The sequence below is a fragment of the Henckelia pumila genome, unplaced genomic scaffold, assembly GCF_033568475.1.
Source record: "Henckelia pumila isolate YLH828 unplaced genomic scaffold, ASM3356847v2 CTG_461:::fragment_3, whole genome shotgun sequence".
Classification (NCBI taxonomy): domain Eukaryota; kingdom Viridiplantae; phylum Streptophyta; class Magnoliopsida; order Lamiales; family Gesneriaceae; genus Henckelia; species Henckelia pumila.
Window position 1 is genome coordinate 12,836,705 of NW_027331831.1, and position 25,774 is coordinate 12,862,478.

The 25,774-nt window shown below is 34.9% G+C and overlaps 1 protein-coding gene across 1 annotated transcript; it reads right to left on the reverse strand.

Moving 5' to 3' along the window:
* Positions 1 to 97: 97 nt before the first annotated feature.
* Positions 98 to 14,414, reverse strand: LOC140871249 (protein EXPORTIN 1A). The gene is made up of 32 exons (XM_073273670.1): positions 14,058 to 14,414; positions 11,789 to 11,905; positions 11,531 to 11,623; positions 11,351 to 11,422; positions 11,110 to 11,217; positions 10,952 to 11,034; positions 10,504 to 10,642; positions 10,296 to 10,364; positions 10,135 to 10,212; positions 9,970 to 10,032; positions 9,837 to 9,881; positions 9,268 to 9,375; positions 8,986 to 9,084; positions 7,759 to 7,968; positions 7,579 to 7,638; positions 5,766 to 5,876; positions 4,554 to 4,651; positions 4,295 to 4,403; positions 4,017 to 4,082; positions 3,817 to 3,915; positions 3,599 to 3,679; positions 3,353 to 3,442; positions 2,986 to 3,071; positions 2,808 to 2,888; positions 2,546 to 2,728; positions 2,390 to 2,456; positions 2,147 to 2,257; positions 1,875 to 1,982; positions 1,656 to 1,793; positions 1,348 to 1,485; positions 1,157 to 1,261; positions 98 to 659 (listed from the first exon to the last, which is right to left on the reverse strand). The coding sequence occupies exons 1-32, from the start codon at positions 14,154 to 14,156 to the stop codon at positions 537 to 539; spliced, it is 3,237 nt and encodes a 1,078-aa protein (XP_073129771.1). The 5' UTR covers positions 14,157 to 14,414; the 3' UTR covers positions 98 to 536.
* Between the last annotated feature and the right edge of the window lie 11,360 nt (positions 14,415 to 25,774).

Genomic DNA, 25,774 nt, shown 5'->3' on the forward strand with positions numbered 1-25,774 from the left:
TGTGCGACATTCAAATTTTCATTTAACAAGACAATAGGCTACTAGATGTTTGTAGGAACAAAATGGAAAAATTCAAATATTCCACAAAAGGCCAATATGAAACATCACTAGAAAAAATAAACCTCCCAAATCCAAATACAGAAATTGTTCTACAAATAAACTAAAAAGGGATTTCTGCGCACACCCACCAATGTTGTATATATTAGTTCTATCCTGAAACGCCAGTAGTCTCGCCCGGGGCAAATTTGGAATTACATTGCCACAAACAGATCCTTGACAAACTGTAGTTCTACATTAGAATCTAAAAATACTCTACAACCAGAAGCATATAGTTTCTTCGGTAGCAAAGCCAGTGTGCCCTCTCATGGCTACACACCACTTCGCACGAGAAAGTAAAAAAGTTCTGATAAAATTGAGGGAAAATTACACATGGGGATTTCATCGAAAGAATAACTGTAGACTCCAGGGGATGAAAGCTAAATTTCAGAGTTCAAAATCCACAAAATTAGCGTAATAAGCGAAATCTTGCCAGCACCTTATGAGTCCACCATCTCATCTTGTATCTCGTTGGGTGCTATCAGCCCTGGAATTGATAGCATTCTTTGTCGGTCCCTTTCTTTCTGTGCAGCAGCTTCCTCCGCATAAAGATCCTTGTTGTCCTGCATTATAAAAAAGGATCGAGTACAGGGTTATATAAAACTGGATTGAGATCGAGATGGGCATTCAAGGCTAAGCATCTCACAAACGTCACTTTCAAACTTTTTACCACTAACAGTCACCTGTTTTCATCGAATGGACACTGTCGTTTTAAACATTTTAAAGTTTTAGATTTTAGATCACCGTATTTGGACAAGGGATCTGTATACACTGTAATAGTAGCTGTTGGCACCCAAGATTTCATCAAAAAGCCTAAATGGCATAGATATCTAAGTCCGTAATACGATAATCTCCAATGCCACCTCATAAAACAAACTGAAGTGCTCAGAGAAATGAACCAGAATTATTGACCTTCTCAATTTCAGACAATCTAAAAGAGCTAAGAGAAATTATAGAGAAAAATAGAAATTTGATGTAAACAGAAAATAAGACCTAAGCATACTCAAGCAAATCAAGATGTGGATATTGCATGAATCAACATGAATAACCAACACTTCACCTGAGCTGAAAATTCCTTTGACTGCACAAGGAAATCTCTTATGTGGTTCTTGAATGACGAAAGATCAGTTCTCGACTCGAAAAGACCATTTACAAATTGGGTTACCTGATAATAAGTATAAAAAAAGGTAGATTTGAAATGTGAAACAATAAATATGCTACAAACTTTGTCCACAGGTTTCTCTTCAGTACCTCAGTTGCTGTCATGTTAGGGAAGGATGAACTCAAAAGTTTAATTGTGTATTCACGAACGAACATGCCATTATTGGGATAAGGATAAGGAGCAGTAGCAACATCCCACAAAGGCTCAGTCAAGACACCAGATTCCACCTGCATTGACAAAAAAAATATTAGGGAAGCCCAAGTGATTGAAAAAATAAAGATAGAATACGAAGAAAGTCCAAGCAAACCGATCGCCAACCAACATCCAGCATCCTTAGCAAGGAAAGAGAAAATAATGAAACAAGGATAGGGAAATAAAGAAAACAGAATAAGATTACCAGGCTAAATAGGTGCTGCAGCACCAGCACATGCAATTTAAAACCAGGCTTGTGGAAGGTGTCAGTCAAAACAGCAAAGATTTCTTGCTCTATTGTAGAAAGATAAGTTCTATAGAACTGATTACAAAACTCAGAAGCCTGCCAATTAATGAAAACGAACGTAAGGCCTGGCATAGAATGAATTGTGTGTCACACACAAAAAAACAAACCAAAAAACACCTGAAAGTTTTTCAGCATTTCCAGTAATAGATTGAGTCCCGTTTCGGCGATATTTCGTTCAGTATGCCGGAAGGCCCAAATGATGGAATCCATGATAAGTTTTAGTTGCTAAACAAAAAACAAAAAACATCATATTCATTCAAAGATAGTGATAAAAGGTCCAATTTATTTAAAACATGTTACGTCCAAAGCCCCAGATATTTTAGAACATCTTCATATGTCATAGATCATCATCAACTAAGTGATTGGGAGTATTATGTATGTCAACATACCTCACTGGACAAGTGCATCAAAGCAAGAAAACAATGCGTAGCAATTGCCCGAAGTAATGAAAAAAACTTTAGTCTATGCTCAGGATAGTCTTCAAAATTCTTTGTAATCATCTGCAATGTAACCAATGAAGTCAAGCACATAAGATGATATGGTAGTTATTGTTGATCGTACACTTCCGTGAGTCATAAACAAAAACTGAAACATGGTGATTTAAATTAATTCGCAAGAAGTATTTCGTCAACCTCTAGAGTACACTGGAAAACAGCTTCAAATATGCGAGGAATATCCTCAATCATAGCCCCTTTGTACCTAAACAGTGAAAGAAACAATGAGCAAAGAGCAGCAGGCCCAGAAAATAAAACGAAAAACATCACAATTTTTCTTTTTTTAAGGCATACTTGTTTATTATTGTGGCAAAGAGAGAAAGAACTTCCGACTCTCTTGCATCAGGTAAATTCCGGGCATAGTCACCAAGTACGGGATCCATCATTGGAGGAACAAACTGTTTACCAATATGAGGTTGGTCTTCAGCTTTGTCAAGAAATGTCTCAATGAGCTTTAATGTTTCCCTCTTGACTGAGCTGTTAAAAATACAAGTGGTGAACATGAGCATCAAAATCCAACAAACATGCAAACAAAGCTTCAAATTTTGGATCTTACCGTAGAAGTTTTACAAAGGATGTCCTGGAAGCGTATGGCCCTCCTTGTTGGATACTGGTAGATATAAGCTCACTGTACATTCTGCAGCACACAAACTCTTAGTAAGATAAGAATTGCAGAGGTGAAAATCCTTGGACAAGATGTTTCAATAGAAATTCCAAAAACATTTTGCACAGACCTGTACACATTGAGCATGTCCAAAAAGATTAGCGAAATCTGTGACATGAAATATGTTCCAAGAGAACTGGCAGCACTAGTATTTGTCTGGGGAAACAATAGCACGCATTAGAGTACATAGTAACAATACATTTAGAAGAATCAAAACGAGTATTAGTATCCAGTAACAGAAATAAGTTAACGACACCATATTTATGCATGAGCTGTTCTCTCTTTTAAGAAAAATCACATATGACTAGCTCTCTACCATCTAAGAATAAACCAACATCTTCATTCACCATCAGACTTGTAGATACGAGAATGCACAGAGGATCATTTTTCAGTTAAAATACATGTACAACTCCATGCTTACTTTGAGGAAAACATACCTGCAATATGTTAAGCACTGCCCTTATCACATCTTGATCTTTCAGGAAATTCACACTCTGGCGTGCCTGCCCTATAATTTCACCCCATTTCTGAAAAAGACAATGTATAAGCCACAGGTCAAGCTCTGCAGGAGCTCCAGTTAATGCCAGTATATAGGTAATTATCACAAAGAGGAAAGGAGGAGAAGGAGGTTGAGACAAAGTAACAGGGATTTATTCTAACAGGTGAAATGAGAAGGAAATTACCTGATTAGGAAGCTCCATCAATCTCTGTAAATATTCGTCCCTCTTATGAGGATCCGATTCCGCTTGAATCATATGACCCACCTACAGTGACGAGGATACAGCACTTAAAACTTAAAACAAACATTGCCATAATTTACTTATAATACATGGTCTTAAATCAAGAATATCACAGTCGTTCCTTTCCTTGAATTAAAATGTGGCAAATAACAAGGTCTTACAGATTCATAAAAGGAATGGATCTGATGAGGCTCGAGATCTGCAATAGTTGTTGGAAGAGTGGTTAATAGTTCTGAAACAAACGGCTCATTTTCTCCAACCTGGAATAAAGAAATGACATGTATGGTTAAAAATTTCCTGGCTTCCAAAGATATTGTTTGCCTAATCCTATCATCAGGAAAATGATCGATAGAAGCCCGACCTGTACAATAACAAATTTCCGTTTGCATTTCTGCACGATTTTCAAGAACGTATCACATGCCATGTCCTGCACACAAGTAGACAGGAATACACTATTAAAACACAATTAAAAAAAAACTGAAAAGAATCAATAAACGAACGCGTCCGCATAAGTCCATGGATAAAAATGCAGGACATAGAAGGCAAACCAAAGTAGGAAAAACAGAAGAACCCCGCCCTACCAGCGGCTACCATATGTGTATTATTATTTGAAATAATAGAGCGAATATCAGATTCAACCTGAACTCCAGGATGGGTTTCGTGCATGAATTCAAACAACTTGTTCACAACAGTTTTCAAGAACTTCCAGTGAGCCCTTAAAAATCTCGGGTACTGCCCAACCACATACCTGCATCCACCAATGTGAGTCATAGAGCATATGTTTCAACCAAATTAGTCATGCAATGTCTCTTAAGTCGCCTAAATTTTACAGTCAGAAATAGTTCTCCTGCAGCACCATAACCAACAATTGTCACCGTCTAAGAAAGAGCATCTTTACATTATATTGCTGGCAATGACTGCTTTATTGTCCTTTCCTTTGGTAATTTCACAGAGGTTCAGCAAATCACGAATAACCATCACCAGAAACCTGTTTTCCTGTCAAAAGCAAAAGTTGCACAAATCCTTCAAATGTAGAACAGGGGTCGGAGACGATTCTTTCATGACAAAAAAAAGGACGCAACCATGATGATTAGAAATGGATTAACTTAATTATATATTAAGAATAGCTCTGAACAAGAGCAAATATAACTAACAAAACCTCTGTTTCAACTATTCGAAATGAAACCATAAAACTGGAATCACACTAGCACAATCATGTTCTCGGCCATGATTACACGATGAATAAAATCGAATCTAACAGGTTTTATCATAGTTGTCAAAAGCACAAGGCGCATTAAAGCGCTCAAGTGTCCTCGGGCTTTAAGCGCAAAGCGAGGCGCACGCTTTACTTTTACGGGAGTAAAGCGCAATAAAAAATCATTCTTAAAAAATATAAAAAAAATCCACCTTTTGAATATTGAAATCACCATAATCTTCATCTTTTGAATATCAAATATTAAAATGGAGAGGGCAAATGACGAGATGACACAAGGCCCAAGGGCAGAGGCGTTGGGAAGGAAAGACAATTTGATGTTGGGGTTTCTGTGCTTTTTTTAGGGTAAATAAAGGATAAATTGCACTTTAAAAGGCCATTTCACCTCTATCAAACATTTTTTTTTTTAAAAAAAGGCTGTTCTTCTCCGAAGTGCGCTTCTCACTTCTTCTATGTGAAGCGCAAAAAAGCGCACGCTTCATGGAAATTGTGCGCTTTGAAGCACACTGAAGCGCAGGCATTGCGCTTAAAGCGAGCACTTCTGCGCTTTTGACAACTATGTGTTTTATCACCTAATTCAGATGCTAAAGTGCCACCGAATGGATGGCCACAAGAATAAGGATAGATTATTTACAATTGCAGAAAGGGATACACAAAGAAGAAGAAGAAAGTTGAATGAAAATTTATGTCTGTGCAAGCTTTGACTTAACGATGACTCAAAGATATGCCTCCACTATATAGGCTCGGAATTTTCATAATTGCCAGCAAAATCATATTAAGACAATAAATGAACATACAAAGGAACTGAGATGACAAACATTATATCGTATGGAAAAACAAGAAAAACATGCATATACAATTTCCCATGCAAATTCAAAAGAGAAAAAAATTCCCTACCTGCTCCTCCACCATTGATCCAGAGATGGATCCAATTGCCCAACATAATGTATTGAGGTTGTTCCAGGTCCAATCCTCTCCACTCAGTTGTTTACTTAATTTCTTCAGCATCTGTGTTTGTGGCCAAAAATTAAATTCATAAACTGAATTGTGTCAAAGTCGAAAGCACATAAATCAAATACAAAGGCCGTCAGCATCTAGAAATACAACCAGAAGTTGGTGAATCATTCACAAACTGGCTATGTAGCATGGATACTGCAGATTTTTTTTTTGAAGTATCGGATACGGACACGATACGCAAATACGCGTGTCGGACACGGCAAAAAACGTGTCATTGACTTTTTTGACTTTGACTAGTCGGATACGGCTGCTAGGATACGGCGAGGACACGTTTCCGGATGCGTTTGGACTCAATTGCAAAAAATTTAAAATTTCTAGGGTTAAATTGAAAAGCAATAAGACTTCTGAGGACTATTTAATAAATTTATAATTGGGCCTAAAAAGCCCTAATCAGTAGTCTTTCTTCTCTGATTATTTCTCTGCCCAGTGCGTCTTTCTATCATCATCGTCCATCTATCATCAGTCGTCCCAAATTCCCAACACCAGTAGGCAGTCGCTGTCCCTCGCCGCGGCCCGCCGCTCCCCTCTGCTCGCCATCGCAGAAAGCTGCACTCCAGTTTCTGTTACATTTTCTTCTTATTTTCCTTCTGAAATCAGTGTCCACTGCCCAGATTATTTTTTGCTTTAGGGATGTATCTTCTTAATTGTTGTTTCTAGCAGAAAAGTATATTTTACAGCACAGTAGGCACTAGGTTGTACAATAGGCACTAAGCAGTATGGATGTTTGATTTGTTTACTTGTTTAAGATGGATTTGGTGTTTTATTATATTTTGTTATGTCTTATGTTTGTAATGGATATTATGATTGATGAAATATGGTTTTCTAATTTAGGATTTTTAATTTCTAATACTAAATTTATATATATTAAATAGTTTTATATTATTTAATATTCGACGTATCCTAGCCGTATAGTGTCGTGTCCGATACGATACTCGTACCCGTATCCATGCAACATAGCAAACTGGGTGTAGGAACTGAAGTGCTTCAGAGAGAACGAAACTAACTACTTAATTCTACTAAAAATAAATATTATTAATCGTGCTCAAATACAAAATAACAACAAATTAGAACACCAAATCAATCTTCAGCCACCACTGACACTAACAACAGTACCAGAGTCCAAACAGATAGTCATGACAATCTAAATGCTAGGGTTTCCCACTATAAAAAGTAGCTGCACGCATTGGAATCAACACATCTGAAAGAAACGACAGGTGTAAATTGACAAAGTCGCTAGCGTGCATTTATTCCTTTATTAGGGATTTCAACATCTTTCTTTTCAGACATGAATATGATATAAGCTTTATATTATTCGTGTGACTCGGAGGTAGCAATAAGAATTCAGTAATTAAGCGTAATGCTTAAATAATAGAAAAATATATCAAATAACAAAAATGAAAATCACACTTAGAATTCACTACAGCTGTCATGGGACATTCAGAAAAATATGATAAGCATTAGTTCTGGACTCTGGTCCCTGAATTACTTTAGTTTGTTCCAAAACATAATTGGGGAGAAGGAAACAAGTCATGTCTAAACTTGAAGGGCGTCTCATACACAGTGATAAAACGATATGTCAACTGTAATTGGTTTCACCCACTGATTGAATTTTACTGCAGCACAAACATCTGACCAAAGTAAATAGGACACACAAATCCTTTCCACAAGCTCACATAGGTGCAGAAATGAATACCTGCTTTTCCGTGTCTTCATGATCAAGATGAGCCAAGTAGATCAGAGTTTCCCTCATAATCTGCAAATTTTTTTATTATTATGCGTGTCAACATGAGGTAATATACGACGCACGAGATTCAAATTGAAAAACAAGGAAACATTAAGTGTTTTAGGAATTTAAGTTTTTAAGATCAAGGACCTTATACTGCACAAGCACATCATTGTCTTTCATGGTTTCACGAACAATATTTCCATTTTCATCCTCCACGATAAGCACCTCTTCTGGCTTTGCCATTCGGCAGATCATCAGCAGTCTCAACTTTGACATTGGTCCAGCATACAGCTGGCGTCGCTGCATGAGTTGTGAACCAAGTCCATCGACCATACCGGGAAGTGGATGCATTGGAGGCTAGTTATTCAATACAAAAATCAGGCAGCTATTGTATAAATAGATATTTATATAGAAGTAAAAGTGGTATAAAGAAAAAGTCTCTTTATTTAATAAAGATACAGAAAATGCTAAAAAAATCTATCGATTATTTAATCATTTAACTGTCTATTCATCTAAAGATAAGTAAAGATTTAGAATGTTTATCCATTAATCATCATACATCCATTCTCAGGGCCATTAAGTTCTCATTTTCAAAATAATAACACAAGTTGCAAACAACATGACCAACAATAGACCAGAAACATTTAACCTCCGAATGTTTAAATGGATAGGATATGTTAGCACATTTCAACTGATGCAAAAGGATCAAGTCGGACTACGTCGCTATGATACATCGATTCTTTTTTAAACAAAACTGATGCTGGAGTGGAAAGGCAATTGTATCAAAGATAATAGCGCTGCTGACTTCACTGTATATAATATACAGTAAACTTACGTCTAAGGCTAACCAGAAACAACATTAAATTGGATAAGTCATCTATTTTCTGATTTCTCAAAGATGAGGATCCATTTAACGCAGTCAACACAAAGAATCAACAATACTCAAGTCTACCCAGCTCACAAACATAATTCCAACTCGGAATGTTATCCACAATGTACCATGAAACTCAGACTTTAAATCAAAACGGATTTCACCATCCATTAAATGCATGCAACAAAAACGGACATATATTGTTGAACGTATCAAACACGTCCCAGAAAATTAAGAAGGAAAAAACAAAAGGGTGTTGCCCTTTTACCAACTGCAAGAGAAAGCAACATAAAAATAATCAGCCTTAACAAGGCATAACAATACACAGATTTCCATATCTTCTAGGTTCGAATCTGATATGATCATACGAGAAACATATATTCTATATCTCAACTCTATCAAGCGAACATAATTACATAAATATTGCCAAGATGCAAACAAATCAGCTAGATTATATAGTTTAAACTAACAGAAGACAGAGCAGAAGTAAAACATCATTACACCTGCAGTCCCATCATGTTTGCAATCACTGCGGGATTATCCAGATTATGGTGAGCTTCAAACAGCTCCAAAACTAAGGAATTCCAATAGTCCAAACAAACCTGCAAGCCAATAGACCTCAAAAATTAACTTGGTGGCTGCTAGTGTAGTGACAGCTTTACCGCCATGTATCATATCCTATTGATGCCAGACAGATCAAGACAAAAACTAGGAGCCCCCGGTAGTGTTGGAGCATAAAATAATATGATAATGTTATAAAGAAATTGAGGATGAAAAACTTCTACCTTAAAAACTTCAGTATCATCCACATATGAGATATTGATGAGATACTCAAGGCCAATTAGCAGCGCATTTATGTTCTCTTGCAATGATTCTAAAACTCGAATATGAGACTGCATCAGAGAACAAAAGGAAAGCCAGAGGATAGTTATTTCAGTGAAAGACGCAAATGGCCACAATCAATGTTCTAGCACTACTGGCCACAGAATAATTCAAGTGGGGTTTATATTTCAGAACGCTGCACAAGCATAGGAGGTCTTCCCTGGAAAATAAAAGAACTAAAGATGAAAAAACCAACTGTCCATGTAGTCATACGCATGGTATCCAGTAACATACTCTAGGGTAAAATCTCAACAACAAGAACTTTATATACCAACACATCAACTCGATGATATGCCAATCACTAATAAGTCCAACTGATGCAACATCCATTTTAAAACAACCTCATACATGATAATTGCAACTTGTTCACAAGCAACTTCCACATCATGTCACCCAGAAAACAAAAAATCGTTGGGTGGTCTTTTATCGCCTCTGTTCTAGTTCCTTGGAACAGATGACAAAGGGAGTTTACCTTGTAAAACGATGTGAAAAACAAAGCCAAATTCTGAATGAAGGCCTGGGGGCAAAACAAGTAGCGGAATATCAGCATTGACAAACAACGAACAAACTACAAACGTTGATGTTTGATATCATTCAAAAAATACCTGTTCTTCAGTGTTTCCATTCGCGTATGCCTCTAAAAAATTTGTGGTCGGCGGGAGGATGTTCTACAAGGCAACAAATGTTTTGGAGAATCATCCAAGAATCCCACTTTGTCCCTAACATGTAGTGAAATGAACATCGCAATATTGCATAAATATCAGAAATACCTGCAGTTGCACCAAGAATATTGTATACATTTTGACGTACTGCATGTTATAAAAATCCCCAAAACTAAGAGCAGCAACCTGCAAAACCCGGTTCATGCACAGCCATAATTATTTCTAGGAAAGAACGCAATTAGCATTCCAAAGATGACAGTGCAATATACCTCCGTCAAACACTGAAGCGTCAGATTGCGATATGCGGGCACAGGAAAAAACTTAAGAAGTGTTTCAAGCTGCCAAGAAAGGCCCAGGGGCAACAAATAAAATTTAGCATAGCACTAACAAATCTAACAAATAAAAGATTTGACAAATCAGAAGGTCGCAGATCCTCCCAGTTTAAGAAGAAATAACATGAAAGGAAGGAATGCACACCAGTGGAGACTCAAATATGTAACCCAGAGGGATCCACGAAAGAAATGCATGCAATGTAGCTAGGGTAGCCCTGATAAGTTCGGCCCTTTGAGATGCTGATAATACGTATAAGCACAATTCGTGAATGAGCTGGAACTCACTGTAAACAAACATAACCCCTCAACATTAGGAGAAAAGAAACAGCCTGATTGGAGGAAAAAAAAGTCAAAGCAGTTGCACATCAAGTTCATAGCAAAAAAAAATAATTCACATCAGAACAGTAGAACTAAAATGCAAGATTGAATATAAGCGTGGAAGGATGAATACAATATGAGTAAGTGAATTGCTTGTGGCAGGCATCCACGCAATTACAAATATAAAAAATTGAGTTAACCTGCAATGAAAATCTAAGTGACAACAATATAACTACTGAAGTAATCCATAACTAGACCAAGAATCAAATTGCTACCTGTTTAATGATTGTTTTAACTCTTTAATCTTTTGCTGAGTCATTTCACCCCTTGAGAAGTCAAAGACCTCTTCACTTAGAAGCTGACAAACATCATCTTTTCGTCAACTAAATTTAATTCATTATTAATAACCACAATAGAGGTATAAATGACTGACTTTTAGAATGGCCATGCAATTCTCGCAGATGGTTTCACTAGTTTTCGCAGCTGCGACCAAGTCAGGAATAAAACTGCGCCAACGGGCTGGCCACTCATGCTTCAAAATCTGAAAACCATACCAGAATCATTATCAAGTTTGAGAATTCTAATCAGAAGATTCCCTAGTTGAATGAGGAAATCCAAAGATAGAAACTATGAATATTCAAGAGGCAATCATATTAAGAATAGAACATAAATACCTGCACCAATATAATGTTGAGTTTGTTAACATATAACCTCTCTCGCCGAAAGGAGATCTCATCGCTTGAAAGCTACAAAGAACATTGAGTGAAACTCTTAAGCATATATAACCTCATAACTTAAACATAACATGAAAGATAATCACAACACTCGTCCCAGAAAGAATTGGTCATAGTCACCTTGACAATAACTTCGGAAATATAGTTTTTCATGCCGTCTCGTTGTTCGGCAGGCAAAGCATTCCATCTATACTTGATAACACCTTCTAGAACCTGTTCAGGAAGCAGTTCACTTAACAGCATCAAATAGCAACGTATAAATACAAACGAAGAGAATTACCAATAAGCAGAGAGCAGTTGATGGTAAAAACAAACATGGAAATCTTACTAAGATAAATATTAAACTTCATAACTACCATGAAATAGTTAATCACAGACCTGTAGGGCAAAAAACTTGGTGTTCAAGTTCTGAGTACTGGATAAAATGTGAACAACTTGCAGCCACATATCTGGATTATTTTGCAAGTCCCGCAAAATATGATCTGCTGCAGTCCTCTGCATCATGAAAGGGAAAACCAATTGGTTTTAATTCACATAATAAGCAAAAAAGGAAATTTCCAATTGCCATTCTGTGCACTTTATCATTCAATTTAAATATCTCCACTGTATTCTCAATAAAGCAGCTATAATATGCAGGAATTGGGAATCAAATAACTAGCAATGCCAACTAATAGAAACGACGACAAAAAACTAAAACTAATAACCAAAATTACAATGAAGATCCGCGAACAATGTTTGAAATTAAATAAAAAGAATTTTTACATGAGTAAATATATCCAGCATGAGATATGCATGGAGAGGTGTGAATAATCAAGTGAAAACCCACTCTTTCAACGTATGAGACTTAATCAATATTCATCCTCAAGAACATTGAGACAAGTTCCTTCCTCATCATTCACACTCTCGTAACATATTATTTGTAAACTTTAAATCATGAATTTTGAAAAAGATTTACCAAAATAATATCTACATGTTCGTCTGCCAGATCCATTAGCCATTCCTGCGATATTAAATATTATTTATGATACTTTTCTAGTTTTTATCCAATCAAACTGACAATATGGTTTCAATTTGTCCGTTCTGATATGGTCGCACAAAATGGGCATTAAATTTATTATTTTACAGTTAAATAAATGATGCTGGTAGAAATTGCGTATAAGTTATTGAACATTCCTCACTGGTTTAGTAATAGAGGTAGAAATTGCGCATAAGTTATTGAACATTCCTCACTGGTTTAGTAATAGAGGTATATTATGTAATACTTTTGAATCTGTGTGATAACAAATTGAAGGTCAAGGCTTTAAGCTGAGTTCAATTGAAGCCAAGTGAAAAGAATAAAAATATTTACTGATTACTCAGATTAGATTGTCCATATATATTATATTCACGAGATTGGATGTTAAAATTATTATATGCTTTAAGTAATTAATAGGAGTGTTTTATTGTGAACCGTAACAGTGTTCTATTGGAACCGAGATTTTGTTAGGTCGAAGTAAAGTGAAATCTGCTCGAATCACGCTATGCCTTAGGGAGTTTCGATATAACCAAGGTGGCTACAAGAGACACCGTATGAAATAACAAAGCAGATTACAAAAGACAAAATACACGTGTTGTTGCAAGAAATTAGATGATGCACTGTTCCAAACAAGGAATATTTTCCCTGTAAGTTACGACAAACCATTAACGACAATCGATTGCATAACTCCACACTGAATGCAAAGCAGCAAAATTAACAGTATCCATGTTAAAAAGTTAAAATTTAAGGAAGAGTATCCATAACATGCGCAAAAAGCACCAAAGATAACGTAATCTCCAACGACCACACAGAGTTCACGTGAATGGTAGGAGAGCCATAATTTGGAGTTATGAGAAGGTTCAGTAGTCCATAAGTTAAGAATGCAATCACTGCCGCCCTAGGAAAATAAAATGAAAGATAATAGCCTAGGGATAGGTGATCGTTGCAAATGTTGCAACTGTCTCTATATCGCCAGTGTTGAAAAGGTCGTAATAAATTAAACAAATGTTGAAAGAGCCTCATAAGTATATAATCGCTCTCAAAACAGAGCAGACAAGTCACATTGTTCCAGACCTCGCATTTTACTTTCATTCTAAAGGACATAGGGAATAAATAAACAAAACCAGCCAGAATCCTTGATAGATGCTAAGAACAATAATATTATGGACCTGAATAAATGCAATAAACATTTGTGGCCATATCATATACATGGAATGAGAAAGCTTGCGGTTTATTCACAATGTTAAATACACTTTCTAGGCTATTAACTTGAATCATGGGCAAATATTCACCGAGAAAATTCGTTGTAAATCACAAACAGTACTGAACTATTCACTCAACACTCTTGGGAAAATTTAATTCAAAAGTTTAAAAGGAAATGAAATGACACCTCCCCCACGGTTAATGGAATTCATCTACAGTCAAATTCAACGATGTTCAAAAAAAATTCTAGGCAGTGTCCATGGTAGATAATGCTGCTTACGATGCCACAAACATTTGTTCGAAAATCAAGAACAAATACGTCGGCTTTCTCCCATTCACCGTTAGCAATCACAAAACATAAGCCGTCAAACGACAACCGGAGAAACTCCCAAAAGACAAAAAAAAAAAGATTAAAAGAGTGCTTCAGACCTCCTCTTTAGATCCGGTTCCGTAGAAAGCAGCGACAGTGGCATCGAGCAGAGCAACATCCACCGGCTGGCTCAAATCCCGTAACTTCTCTGCCGCCATGGAGAAGATCACTGCTCCCCTACTGTGAATAAAAAAGCCCTAGCAGGGAAAACAACAGCCAGCTATCCGAAAACCCTAAGAACCAAACCCTAGTTCCGATGCTTGAATGGAAAGTAAAAGGGAATTGGGTAATTTAAAAAGACAGCTTCAAAATGAAGCAGAAGAAGTGAGGGATTTAGAGAGGGGCTTTGAAATTAGTTTGAGCCCTTCCCTCCGTTTATATAGTGAGAGAGATTTTGCTTATTTTCTGAATCTATGGTGTTTCTATTCTACTGTTTTCTTCTACCATATCATTACAAATTAAAATACTCGTCGACTATATGGGCTCGGCCCACTTTCAGAATTCTGGCCCATTTATACTTCTCAACGTCCAATTACTCCGATCAATAAGCTCGTCGAAATCAAGTCATTTCATCCAAACATACTCTACTTTGTTGTTTACTATTACTTTTCCGCAAATCACGTGTTTCTTCAAAAAATTACTTGGGCTTGTCTTGGATTTTGAAGATCGGCTGAGGATGACAATGTGGCGGCGAGTTTGGCCTGTCTCAAAATTCAATAGGTTCAAATTTCAATACGAGTTAGATTCGCTCAAATTATTTTTTTAGAAAATATTATTCATTACGCAATTAAAAAAACGTTTGATAAAAGAGAGCCGAGTTTGAACTTGTTTATTTCCATACCTACTCAATGCTGAATTACCTCGTGCACGACTCATGTACGCTAAATTAGTAATGGAGTACTGATGGTGCACTTTGCACTTCACATCGTCGATTCGTCATTGGGAGCATTGAGAAACCTTTCATCATATGAAAATAAAATGTGGTTCGATGATGTGTCGGTTGGTCCGATCAACGTACATATGACAAGGTTTTGCTGATGAGGTGGATGATTGGGGTCTTGGGGATGCATGAGATTCTGAAGATTGAGAGTCATTGGATAGTGGTTGGACACACTAGATTGAAGGGGTGTGATGGTTCCCAATCTGAACCTTTAGATTGCAGATGGAGAGATTGGATCGATCCAGAGAGGATGCATACAAATGGTTGTGCATCATCACGAGACATGTGATCTGGATTGCTAGAATGGCTTGAGTGGTTGCGATCATCTAGTGGAGCGTGATCTAAATTGTATATTGAGAGATTAAATCATTTGAATAAATCTCATGAAAAGTATACTCTACGATAGTTGTAACTCGTCGAATGAGAAGTGTCTACACCATTCAGGGGTGCTTACGATCAGTCCTATCTAGGTCAGTTCGTTCGCACTCGGGTACGTTTTGAAATTCGAAAACCCTTGAAACAATTTGTGTGTGTTGGGGTTGAAGATGGGGAGGGTGTCATCATTATCCTTACCTATGAGCGTCTACCGGACTTTTGTTATCGATGTGGTATTCTTGGTCATTCGTTACGAACTTGTGGTGAGCCGATCGAGGAGAACTGTGAGATGAGGTTTGACGTTTGGATGAGGGCTCAAACTCTAGGTAGAAAGGGTAGGAGTTGTTCACCTCTTGCAAAAACACCAAACCCTAGCTCTGATAAGTTGGTTGTGGTGATCCGAGAACCGCAGATGACTAGGATGAAGGGTAAAGAACGACAATTAGGTAATCTTGATCGAGTTGTCTCTCAAGCACCAATAGAAGGTCTTGGTTTGACAGTTGTTGGCAAAATTAGAGGTGCTGCAGTTGATTCGAGAGTGCATGGAGTTGGCAAGGGGGTAAATCACGGTATGGTGGATACAGAGGTGAGAATGAAAATCATATTATGGTAGATGCAGTAGTTCTCAAGTCCAAGCCGAGTCCGATGAAATGGAAACGCCTAGCTCAAGCCAAACCTGGTAAGAAGTGTGTTACTTTGCCAGAAAAGGTAATTCCCTCGGGCTTAAAATGAGCAGTTGTTGAGATCGTGGTTGACGAGTCCCGCGATAGTATCAGATTGGGAAAACGAAAGTTGGTGGATGACTCGATGGTTAATACTACAAGCCCATTAACGGTGGTGGTTGCTCAGTAGAGTTGACTGGCTAGCTATGTGGGATAAAAATACCAAATTATTTCACAGGAAGACGATTCTCACGAAGGCACATAATCATATCAGCGGTCTGATCTCCACGCACGGCGACTTTGTGCATGACCAGGGAGGTATGACAACCATTATTCTGAATTATTTTGACGTTCTATTTGCTTCCGCTGCTCCCTCACCTGATTTAATGCTCCCATACTTGATTGTGTTAAGCCATCAGTGACAAGCTCTATGAACACTATTCTATGTGCACCCTTCACGAGACTGGAGATTAAATCTGAATTATTTGATATGAGCCCAGATGGGATGTCAACTCAGCTCTACCAGAAATATTGCATATTAATGGAGAGGATGTTTCTTCTGTAATACTTGTCGTTCTTAATGATGGTGCCCCGATGGAAGACTATAACAAAACTATTATTACCCTTATTCCTTACGTACCAAATGAGATGCTAATGAAGGAGTTTCAACCTATAAGTCTTTGCAATGTATGCTATAAAATCATTGCTCGGGTGATGACTAATCGATTAAGACCGATGATGGCACATATAATTGATGATGATACTAAGAATGTGTTTGTTCTTGGCCGCATGATCTCGGATAACATTATTCTCAGTTTTGAGACGATGCACTGGTTTCAAAATCGTAAGAAAGACAAATTTTGGTATGCGGATCTGAAATTAGATATGAGTAGTGCTTATGATAGGATGGAATGGAAACTTCTTGAATCTATCGTGCTTAAGATGGGATTTTGCACATAATGGATTGGCAAGGTTATGGGATGTATTTGGAGTGTCAAATATTCCTTTTCATTGAATAATCAGGTGGTTGGTAACCTGAAACCGAGTAGGAGAATTCGCCAAGGAGACTTTCTGTCCCCTTATCTCTTTACTTTGTGTGCCCAAGGCTTATCTTCTATGTCAACAATGTTCGAGGCAAGGGGCGACTTCACGGGGTGCGTATTGCTTCTCATGGACTAGTATTAATGCACCTCGTCTTTGCAGAAGACATCCTCGTATTCTTAAAAGCTACGAAAGATGATTGTTCTAGTGTGGCTAATTGTCGGGGCACTTATGAAACAGCTTCAGGCCAAATGATAAATTTTGAGAAATCGGCACTATCATTTACTCCAAATATTGAACTTGCCATGGTCGACAAGACTAAATTTGTGTTCACAATCCTGGTTGTTCAAGGGCATGAAGTTTATCTTGGGCTCCCTAACTTCTCGTTACGGAGCAAGAAGATTCAGTTTGGTTACCTAGTCGAGAGAGTTTTTCACAGAATCAAGGGGTGGGGCAGCAAAATTTTTCTGTTGGCGGCAATGACATCCTGATTAAATCAGTGTTACAGGTAATACCAACTTATGCTATGTCCTGCTTCCGTCTTCCAGAGTTGACGTGTGCTTCCATTGAAAAAGAATGTGCAAATTTTTGGTGGGGAATAGAGAATGACAAACGGAAGATGCACTAGAAAACTTGGAACCTCCTATGCAAACCGAAATGTCTAAAGGGGACTGGGGCTCTAAAAATTAGAGATGTTTATTAAGGCTTTACTGGCAAAACAGATGTGGTGTATCATTCAGAATTCGACATCCTTAGTGGCAAGAGTTCTCAAAGCTCGCTACTTTAAGCACTTGGATCTCATGCACGTGTTTGCATATCGGTAACTCATGCCCAAAAACGCAGCGGAAGTTTAAAATTATATGTAAATCGAACACTTGTGTAGCATTATAAAAACATAAAAATCCATAGGGTGTTGAAGAAGTTTTTACCTATCAATCTTAAAAAATTGATTATGACTCCAACCAGATTGTAACAACTTGGCTCTTGAAAAGATATAGCTTCTCTACAAGCTTCGAAGATCACACATTCACACTTTGCTCAAATGAACTCAATCTTCCAAGAGCACACCTTACTCAAAATGGTCTCTCCTTCAAATTAGGTCCATGACTATTTAAACTAGATCCACCCTATATATGCAATAGAATATAGAGAATTTTTCATTGAGAATTCTTTGCTTCAACTACACAAGATGAAGGCAAAAATGAGGAGAATAGATGAAGGGAGTGGATGGCCATATGCATGAGAGAGAGGAGGGAGAATTTCTTCTTGGTTCTTGGTTCTTGGAAAAGTGTGTTACGACAAAAGTAAAAACATGTATTGCATATTGTGCATCTTGTCATGTAACTCTTTATCTCCTCTCTTACATGTATTGTATATGTTTTTGGTCAAACACATACATACAAGGCCCATGAACTTAATATTTAATTCATTGACAAACCTAAACCCATTTAAGTCCAATCAATAAATTAAATCATACTTGAACTCATTCAAGCCCACTACTAGAATAATTATTCAACACTACTTTTATTTGGACTCTACAAGACCCAATAGTGTTTAATTAAGGGTAAATTATAAATTCATACCCAAACCTATTTTCATCTTACATTTTAATACCTAACCCATTAAAAATTATTTTCTACTCCCTGGAGAGAGAAAATTTTGTTTAAAAATACCAATTCTACCCTTATCTATTAAAAATCCTAATAAATCACTAAAAAAAAGGTGAGAGAATGGATACTAAAAACAAAACAAATCCAAATAGTATTTATATAAAAATTCAAATTAAAATCAAAGAACATAAACCATATCATATACATGCTTATGTTGATACAGGAGCAAGTATGTGTCTAGCAAGTAAACACATACTCCCAACTCATTATTGGAAGAAATACGACAAATGATTAAAAGTTCGAATAGGAGATTGATCAATAATCATGCTTAATACAGTAGCAGAAAAATTAAAAATAGAAATAGAAGAAACAAAATTTGTAATACCCATTATATATCAAATAGAATCAGGAATGGACATTATAATAGGAAATAACTTTTTAAGAGAATATCTTCCCTTTACAAAATTTGAAAATCACATAACTTTAAACAAAGGATCATCAATGATTTATATTCCTAAAATACGAACAGCATTTCGTGTAGGAAATGAAGGATTTACAAAAAAATTTCATAAACGAAATGCAAATTCAATAGAACTAAAAATAGAAAATATTTTAACAATTAATCATGAAAAAGAAATCATGAAAAAATTTCATGATATTTGTTCTGAAAATCCTCAGGACAAAATTAAGAAAAGAAAACAATTCATTGCTTCAATAAAACTTAAAGACCCTAATATCACAATTCGTGAAGCACCAAGAAGATGCAGCATGGATGATGTAAAAATATTCGAAAAAGAGGTTCAAGAATTACTAAAACTTAAGATAATCATCCCAAGCAAGAGTCCACACTCTTCACCAGCCTTTTATGTCAGTAAGAAAGACACTGATAAGAAAAGAATGGTAATTGATTATCAAAAAATGAATAATGCAACAATTATGGATGGATATTACATCCCAAACAAGAATGATTTACTATCTTATATAGGAGGAATGAAATATTTCTCCAGTTTAGATTGTAAATCAGGATTCTGGCAAATTCAGCTAGAAACACAAACACAATTACTTACATCATTCAGTTGTCTAAAAGGACAGTATCAATGGACTGTATTACCTTTCGGACTTAAACAAGCACTAGGTATCTTTCAAAGATATATGGATGAATCTTTTAAATCATATGTAGATTTTTGTTGTGTTTATATAGATGACATATTAATTTATTCGAAAACACTAGATCAACATTATAAAGACCTCATGAAAGTATTAGATATTTGTCATAAAGATGGAATTATACTTTCTGAAAAGAAAGTACAATTGTTTAAAACAAAAATAAATTATTTAGGATTACAAATAGAAGATGAAAAACATTGTTTACAACAGCATATACTTGAGAAAATTCACGATTTTCCTAGTGAAATCAAGGATAAAGATCAATTAAGAAGATTTTTAGGATTATTAACTTATTCTGGAAATTACATTAAGAAACTTGCAGAAATCATAAAACCTCTTCAAGTAAAACTTAAACAAGACTACAAGTGGAAATGGTCTAAAGAAGATACTAATTATATAGACACTATTAAAAAGAAAATAATTAGTAATCTTCCTGAGTTATATTTTCCTTCCAATAAAGATATAATAATAATTGAAACAGACGCTTCAGATGAATACTGGGGAGCATGTTTAAAAGCTTATACTGGATAAATAAATTTAGAAGAACTTACTAAAACATCTACTAGAAATAATGAAGAATTATGCAATTATACATCAGGAATTTTTCAAGGTGCACAATTAAATTATCATTCAAATGAAAAAGAATTATTAGCTTTAATATTCACAATTAGAACTTATGAAATTTATCTTATTCCTAAACCATTTTTAGTAAGAACAGATAATATGAATTTAACATATTTCAAGACAATGAAAATATCAAGAAATGCAGGGAGAAATGCAGCAAGGATAATTAGATGGCAATTGGAATTGAACCATTATCAGTTCGAGATCCAACATGTCAAAGGAACGGATAATTCATTACCCGACGCATTAACCAGAGAACTTCATTCAAATTATACTATCCGTAGTAACGGAATAACAAAAGAGATCCTAAGTGATCCAGAAAATGACCACGAGTCATCCGAACATGCCTTAGAAAGCATGAGGAATATAAATTGATGAAATGAGATTTATATTCAGAGACATGAATTATTTTATAACTTTCAGTCATCCGGCCATGCCTCAGAAAACATGAGGAATATAAATTGATGAAAATGAGATTTATATTCAGAAACATGAATTACTCTATGAGTAAAGACAATCTAAAACAGAACGGAAGGATGCAGAGCATTATTTATGAACAAGATCTTGAACAATTGGACAAGTTACTTGACTTGTATAGAACATACTTCATAGAAAATGCAAAAATTAGACAAATAACTGGGAGCACACCGATTATGGCTTCTTCACAATACCAAATGGTGCTTAGTAGAAGTACCTACATCAAGATTTCAGGCCAACATGAGCAGATCCCAATTAATGACATTTACCAAGTTACACCTTTTGGACAACTCTCTGAATTTGCAGATGTCACAAGCAAACAGATCAGCTAAGTTTTCATTTATATTTTTTTTTGTTTCTGTTTACTTTTATTACGACAAATCTTGATAATTTAATTTTTATAAATTTGCTGTTTCCAGACTTAATTTGTGCTGTAATACACGTGTTCCCACCACGCTTCGTGTAAAGAACCAGAAGAAATTTGAAGGATTTCGTTGTTGTAAATGAAGAGTAAAACATTCTACCTTAAGAAAAATAATTAATTAATGTTGTTATAAGTTTCTTACGGTTTTATTGTATTTAAATTTTCATATTTACCAAATATGCAGGAGCAACTTATATTGCTTACTTTATGGGAAGAATTTATGCAAAATGAAGGACCTTACTTATCTGAAAATGTACACAAAATACCTGTCATTTTGGGGATGCGACTTTCGGTCAACAATTTTTATGGTAAAACAATTTCTTACTGTTTTCACATATGAAAGAAAATAATATTTACCACAAGATATTATACTTACTAAACAACTTTTACTCATTAAATTGTATTAACATAGGATTATCCGTTGGAACAGTACCAAACAGTACAGTTCTTTTTGACCCACCAATTCTACAGACCGAACACTTAAAACTATGGTAAGTCAAATCCTGTATTTAATGTTATTTCAAAGCTATTTGACATATCTTTGTTCTCTTCGAAATATTGTCTTATATGCATGGCTTAAAATTCAGTGCCTTCATTTACATTGTTAACAATGACTATTTTTATATACTTGCTGTTCAATTACACTTGATTTTTACTTTTATAATGTCACGTAACTAGAATAATATAACGTTGTTATTGTCTCATAATATAATTTTTTTTTCATAAACTATGGTACTTGTTTAGTACATTACTCACTATCAAAATATATCTACGAGGAACTAAATTATGTCATACTATTATCAAATGTAAATAGATTATACCAACTGATTTTATCAAACTTTAATTACATTTTACTTCAAATCATATTTTCTTCCCTTTTTAACTCTTCTTCTAATATTTTTCTACCCAAATTCAAATGTCAACTGAAAACATAAGATCTTTCAAATTCTAGCCGTAATAGATTAAACATTCATATATTTTCGTAGTATTAAAATTTTTTACGTTTGTTCATAATTCTTTTTCTTAGAAAAATTAATCTTCGCATCCTCTTAAATCTATTACATCTACATTTTCTAAAAATGCTTATGTGTCACACATGTATTCTTGTTTCTGTTTGTGTACATCCCAATATGGTAGATCTTGAATTAACTAATATGTAAACATATATCTAGGATCAAGGCCAACAAAGATTACATCGAATCTGTTGTGTCCGAAAAGTTGTATGAAAAATCACACCAAAACATAGACAACCCACGAAACATTCGAAAGATCAGTTAAATTCTCAGGTTGACTGAAACGGTAAAATTCATTGATAATATTGTTTCTGCTTATTTAAATCTCGATAACACATATTAACATAACTATTTCTACTTACAGGTTAAATCTTTTTGGATAAAAGCTACACTAAAAATTTCAGAGGCACAACAACATCTACACTTTTTAGCCTGTCCAGATTTTTTAAGAGCATGTGGAGCTCTATATGGATGTGAATTTACATGTCTTTATTGTGGTAATGACTTCCCAAGCCCAAAACCACTGTAAGTGATTTTAATAACTTGGAATGAATACTTTGTTCAAATATTCTTTATAAATCCTTGTAAGATTGAACTACTATTTAACATATGTACACAGGTTACGTTTTCAGGTAGATTTACTTGATGGAACAGGAAATATATTTGCCTATGTAGAAAACGAAGAAGCAGAGATGTTATTGGGTGCATCAGCTGAAAAAATAATTGAAGCAAAACATGAGGTATATTAGCTGAAAAATAAGTATTCATACCACAAAAATTTCCATAACTTCTAAATTTCATTTACCTTGTCTTCTCAAGAACAAGATTTGAACCCTCATACTATCAACGAGAAACTCAAAGATTTGCAGTTCCTCTTTCAAATCAGAACATCTAAGAGTGAAACCAAAGGAAAAACTTTTGTAAGAAATACAATCGTAACATGTATGCAACAACATGAATCGTCATCATCAACACATAGCTCTAAAGAACTAATTTCTCCTATACAACTTGGTAAAGATTTGGCGACAGACGTGCCGATGATTGAATCCCAGGAAAGTACTTCAAAGGTAGAAGAGGAGCACACCACCATAAATCCAACAACGGGAAAAAGAAGCTTGGACTCAAAAGAAATGATAGCACAAAAAAGCTTAAAACATCATAAAGAAGACTGATAGACATACTAGCACTTCAACTACTGTTTTAGTAAGTAATTTTTTTTAAAAAAAATTGGGTTTTAAATACAGCATAAATTCATAATTCAAATTCAAACTAACAAAAATATAAGAAACTTATAAAACTATATTGTGTCATTTTGCTTGAATAAAAGTACAAATATAGAAATAAGTTCGTTTACACTTGCACATAGTTTAGTTTATTCTTGCTAAAATTTCACTTCTTCAATTTTCTGAGTTACAAGTTTCTGTCTGTCCAAAGGTATGACATCAACAACTATATCATCCAAGAGTAAGTATTATCTCTATCAGTTTCAAAGAACTCCATGAGTATAGTAACTAAATAATATCAAGGTTTAACCAACTCTTCTGAACTTAGTTCCAACCTATGATATTTTAGTTTATGTTATTTGTTTTCTTCAGTTTAATGTTTTGTTGTTCTTTGCTATGAAGTTCTTAAACAAATGTTGAATAGGTAAAATAAAAATCTCCAATGCAATGTACGACCAACATCTGTAACTATCTCTCTCTCTTACTTGCTTATACATTTTGCATAAAAATTCAGTTTCCTGTTTTCCTATTCAATTTTGAAAAAAAACTTTACTTGCTGCTTTCCCTTATATCTGCTTTATGCTTCTTTTGTCATATATGATAGTACTGTTTTAACTACCATATTTCAAAATACACAACACATATCTTCTGTCATGGATGTTTTTGAGAAATTAATTTTATCATACAAATCAAAATATTAGACTTCACTATGAACAAATACCATTGACAATGGCAAATTTATTGGAATTTTAAGTCAAATTAAATAAAGAGCACAATCCTGAGTTTTATACATATGTTTTACGAATTGCTGTTTTGCTTTTATTATTTTCATTCGTAACAGATCACCAAAAAAGTTTAGGATCTGAATGATTGGCTTAATTTTGTTTTCAAAATCGTTTTCAAATAAAAGTTTGCTATTGTCATATGCACCCTCTTGACTTTCGACTAATTTTGAAAGTGACCAAGAATGATAGAAAAAATTAGGCAAATATTCAATTTCACTAATCCTAATAGGCCCATTTTCTTAGTGCTGATTCAATAGAAACCTCAATAATGTTTGTCTGTGTGTTTTCCTACTGATTGAAGCATATAATTTCATATCAACTTCATCATCAAAAAAGCTTGTATCAAGAAAACAAAAAACACGCAGGTATAAAAACTACACATTATAAACCATTTTACCTTTGACATCTCATTATTCATCAATACAATTTCCATCACCTCACCTATGCTTTAATTTTTATATACCAAATTTTTTTAAATATGGAAGCTCTCATTTCGACTATTATTCAACATAGAAGCCGAGTTTCACTTTTATAAATTTTTCATCTTAACTACTTCAATACTTGTTGTAACAAATGATACATGACCTATATCCATTGTTTGGATTTTTCCTATCAAATTAAGTATTTGATCTATCCTGATAAAGAACGGAGAAAAATACCCCGAACCATTTTTCTTTTTCCAATACAACGTTCGGTTGTCAGTGATGCATGCATTCCTATCTCCTACAGAAATACAAAGCTTACCGACTTGCTCTTCCACGGGCCCGACACCAAACAAAACAACAGCTAATATACTATACTGAAATTTTAATGTTTTTTGAACTTATGTTTTTTCAAGAATTCTCCTTTTCTAATTCGCTGAACTAAAATGATTTGGGATGAGATTAACTCTTTTTCCAAACCAAAATTTAAAAAATTTATTTGTATGAAAGATGATATCGTTCACCCTCAAAACAATAAAATTTTTACAATAGTTGAAACAATTTATATATTATAAACCCAAATTACGTATATTTATATGTTTTTTTAGTTAAAATATTATTAATGTTTTGCAAAGACAAATAATATGATAAACACATTTTTATTTTAAATTTAAAATAAAATAACAAACCAATGTTTGTCATATTGATGATGACTCATTCATTGATATGGAAACAAAAAAGATAAGTATGACATTTGTCACAAACAATATGATAAACCCAATTTTTATTTCAAATTTAAAATAAAATAACAACAATTGTCATATTGATGATGACTCATCCATTAATATGGAAACAGAAAAGATAGATATGACATTTGTCACAACTACTCGTTCACTAAGCTCATCTTCAGTATTATATAAACACACATATCAAATATACCTTTAATTTAAACATACTCAGTTTGCAAAGCATATCAAATGGAAAACGATCTTTACTGCACTTGTATAGACTGT

Bases quoted from the DNA above. Each gene is read 5' to 3' on its own strand.
- LOC140871249 (XM_073273670.1), bottom strand. From the start codon at position 14,156: ATGGCGGCAGAGAAGTTACGGGATTTGAGCCAGCCGGTGGATGTTGCT. The intron at 10,365-10,503 runs GTGTGCATTCCT...CTTTCTTGGCAG, and splicing joins ACATATTTGAGTCTCCACTG to CTTGAAACACTTCTTAAGTT. The intron at 10,213-10,295 runs GTATATTGCACT...CGGGTTTTGCAG, and splicing joins CGCTTCAGTGTTTGACGGAG to GTTGCTGCTCTTAGTTTTGG.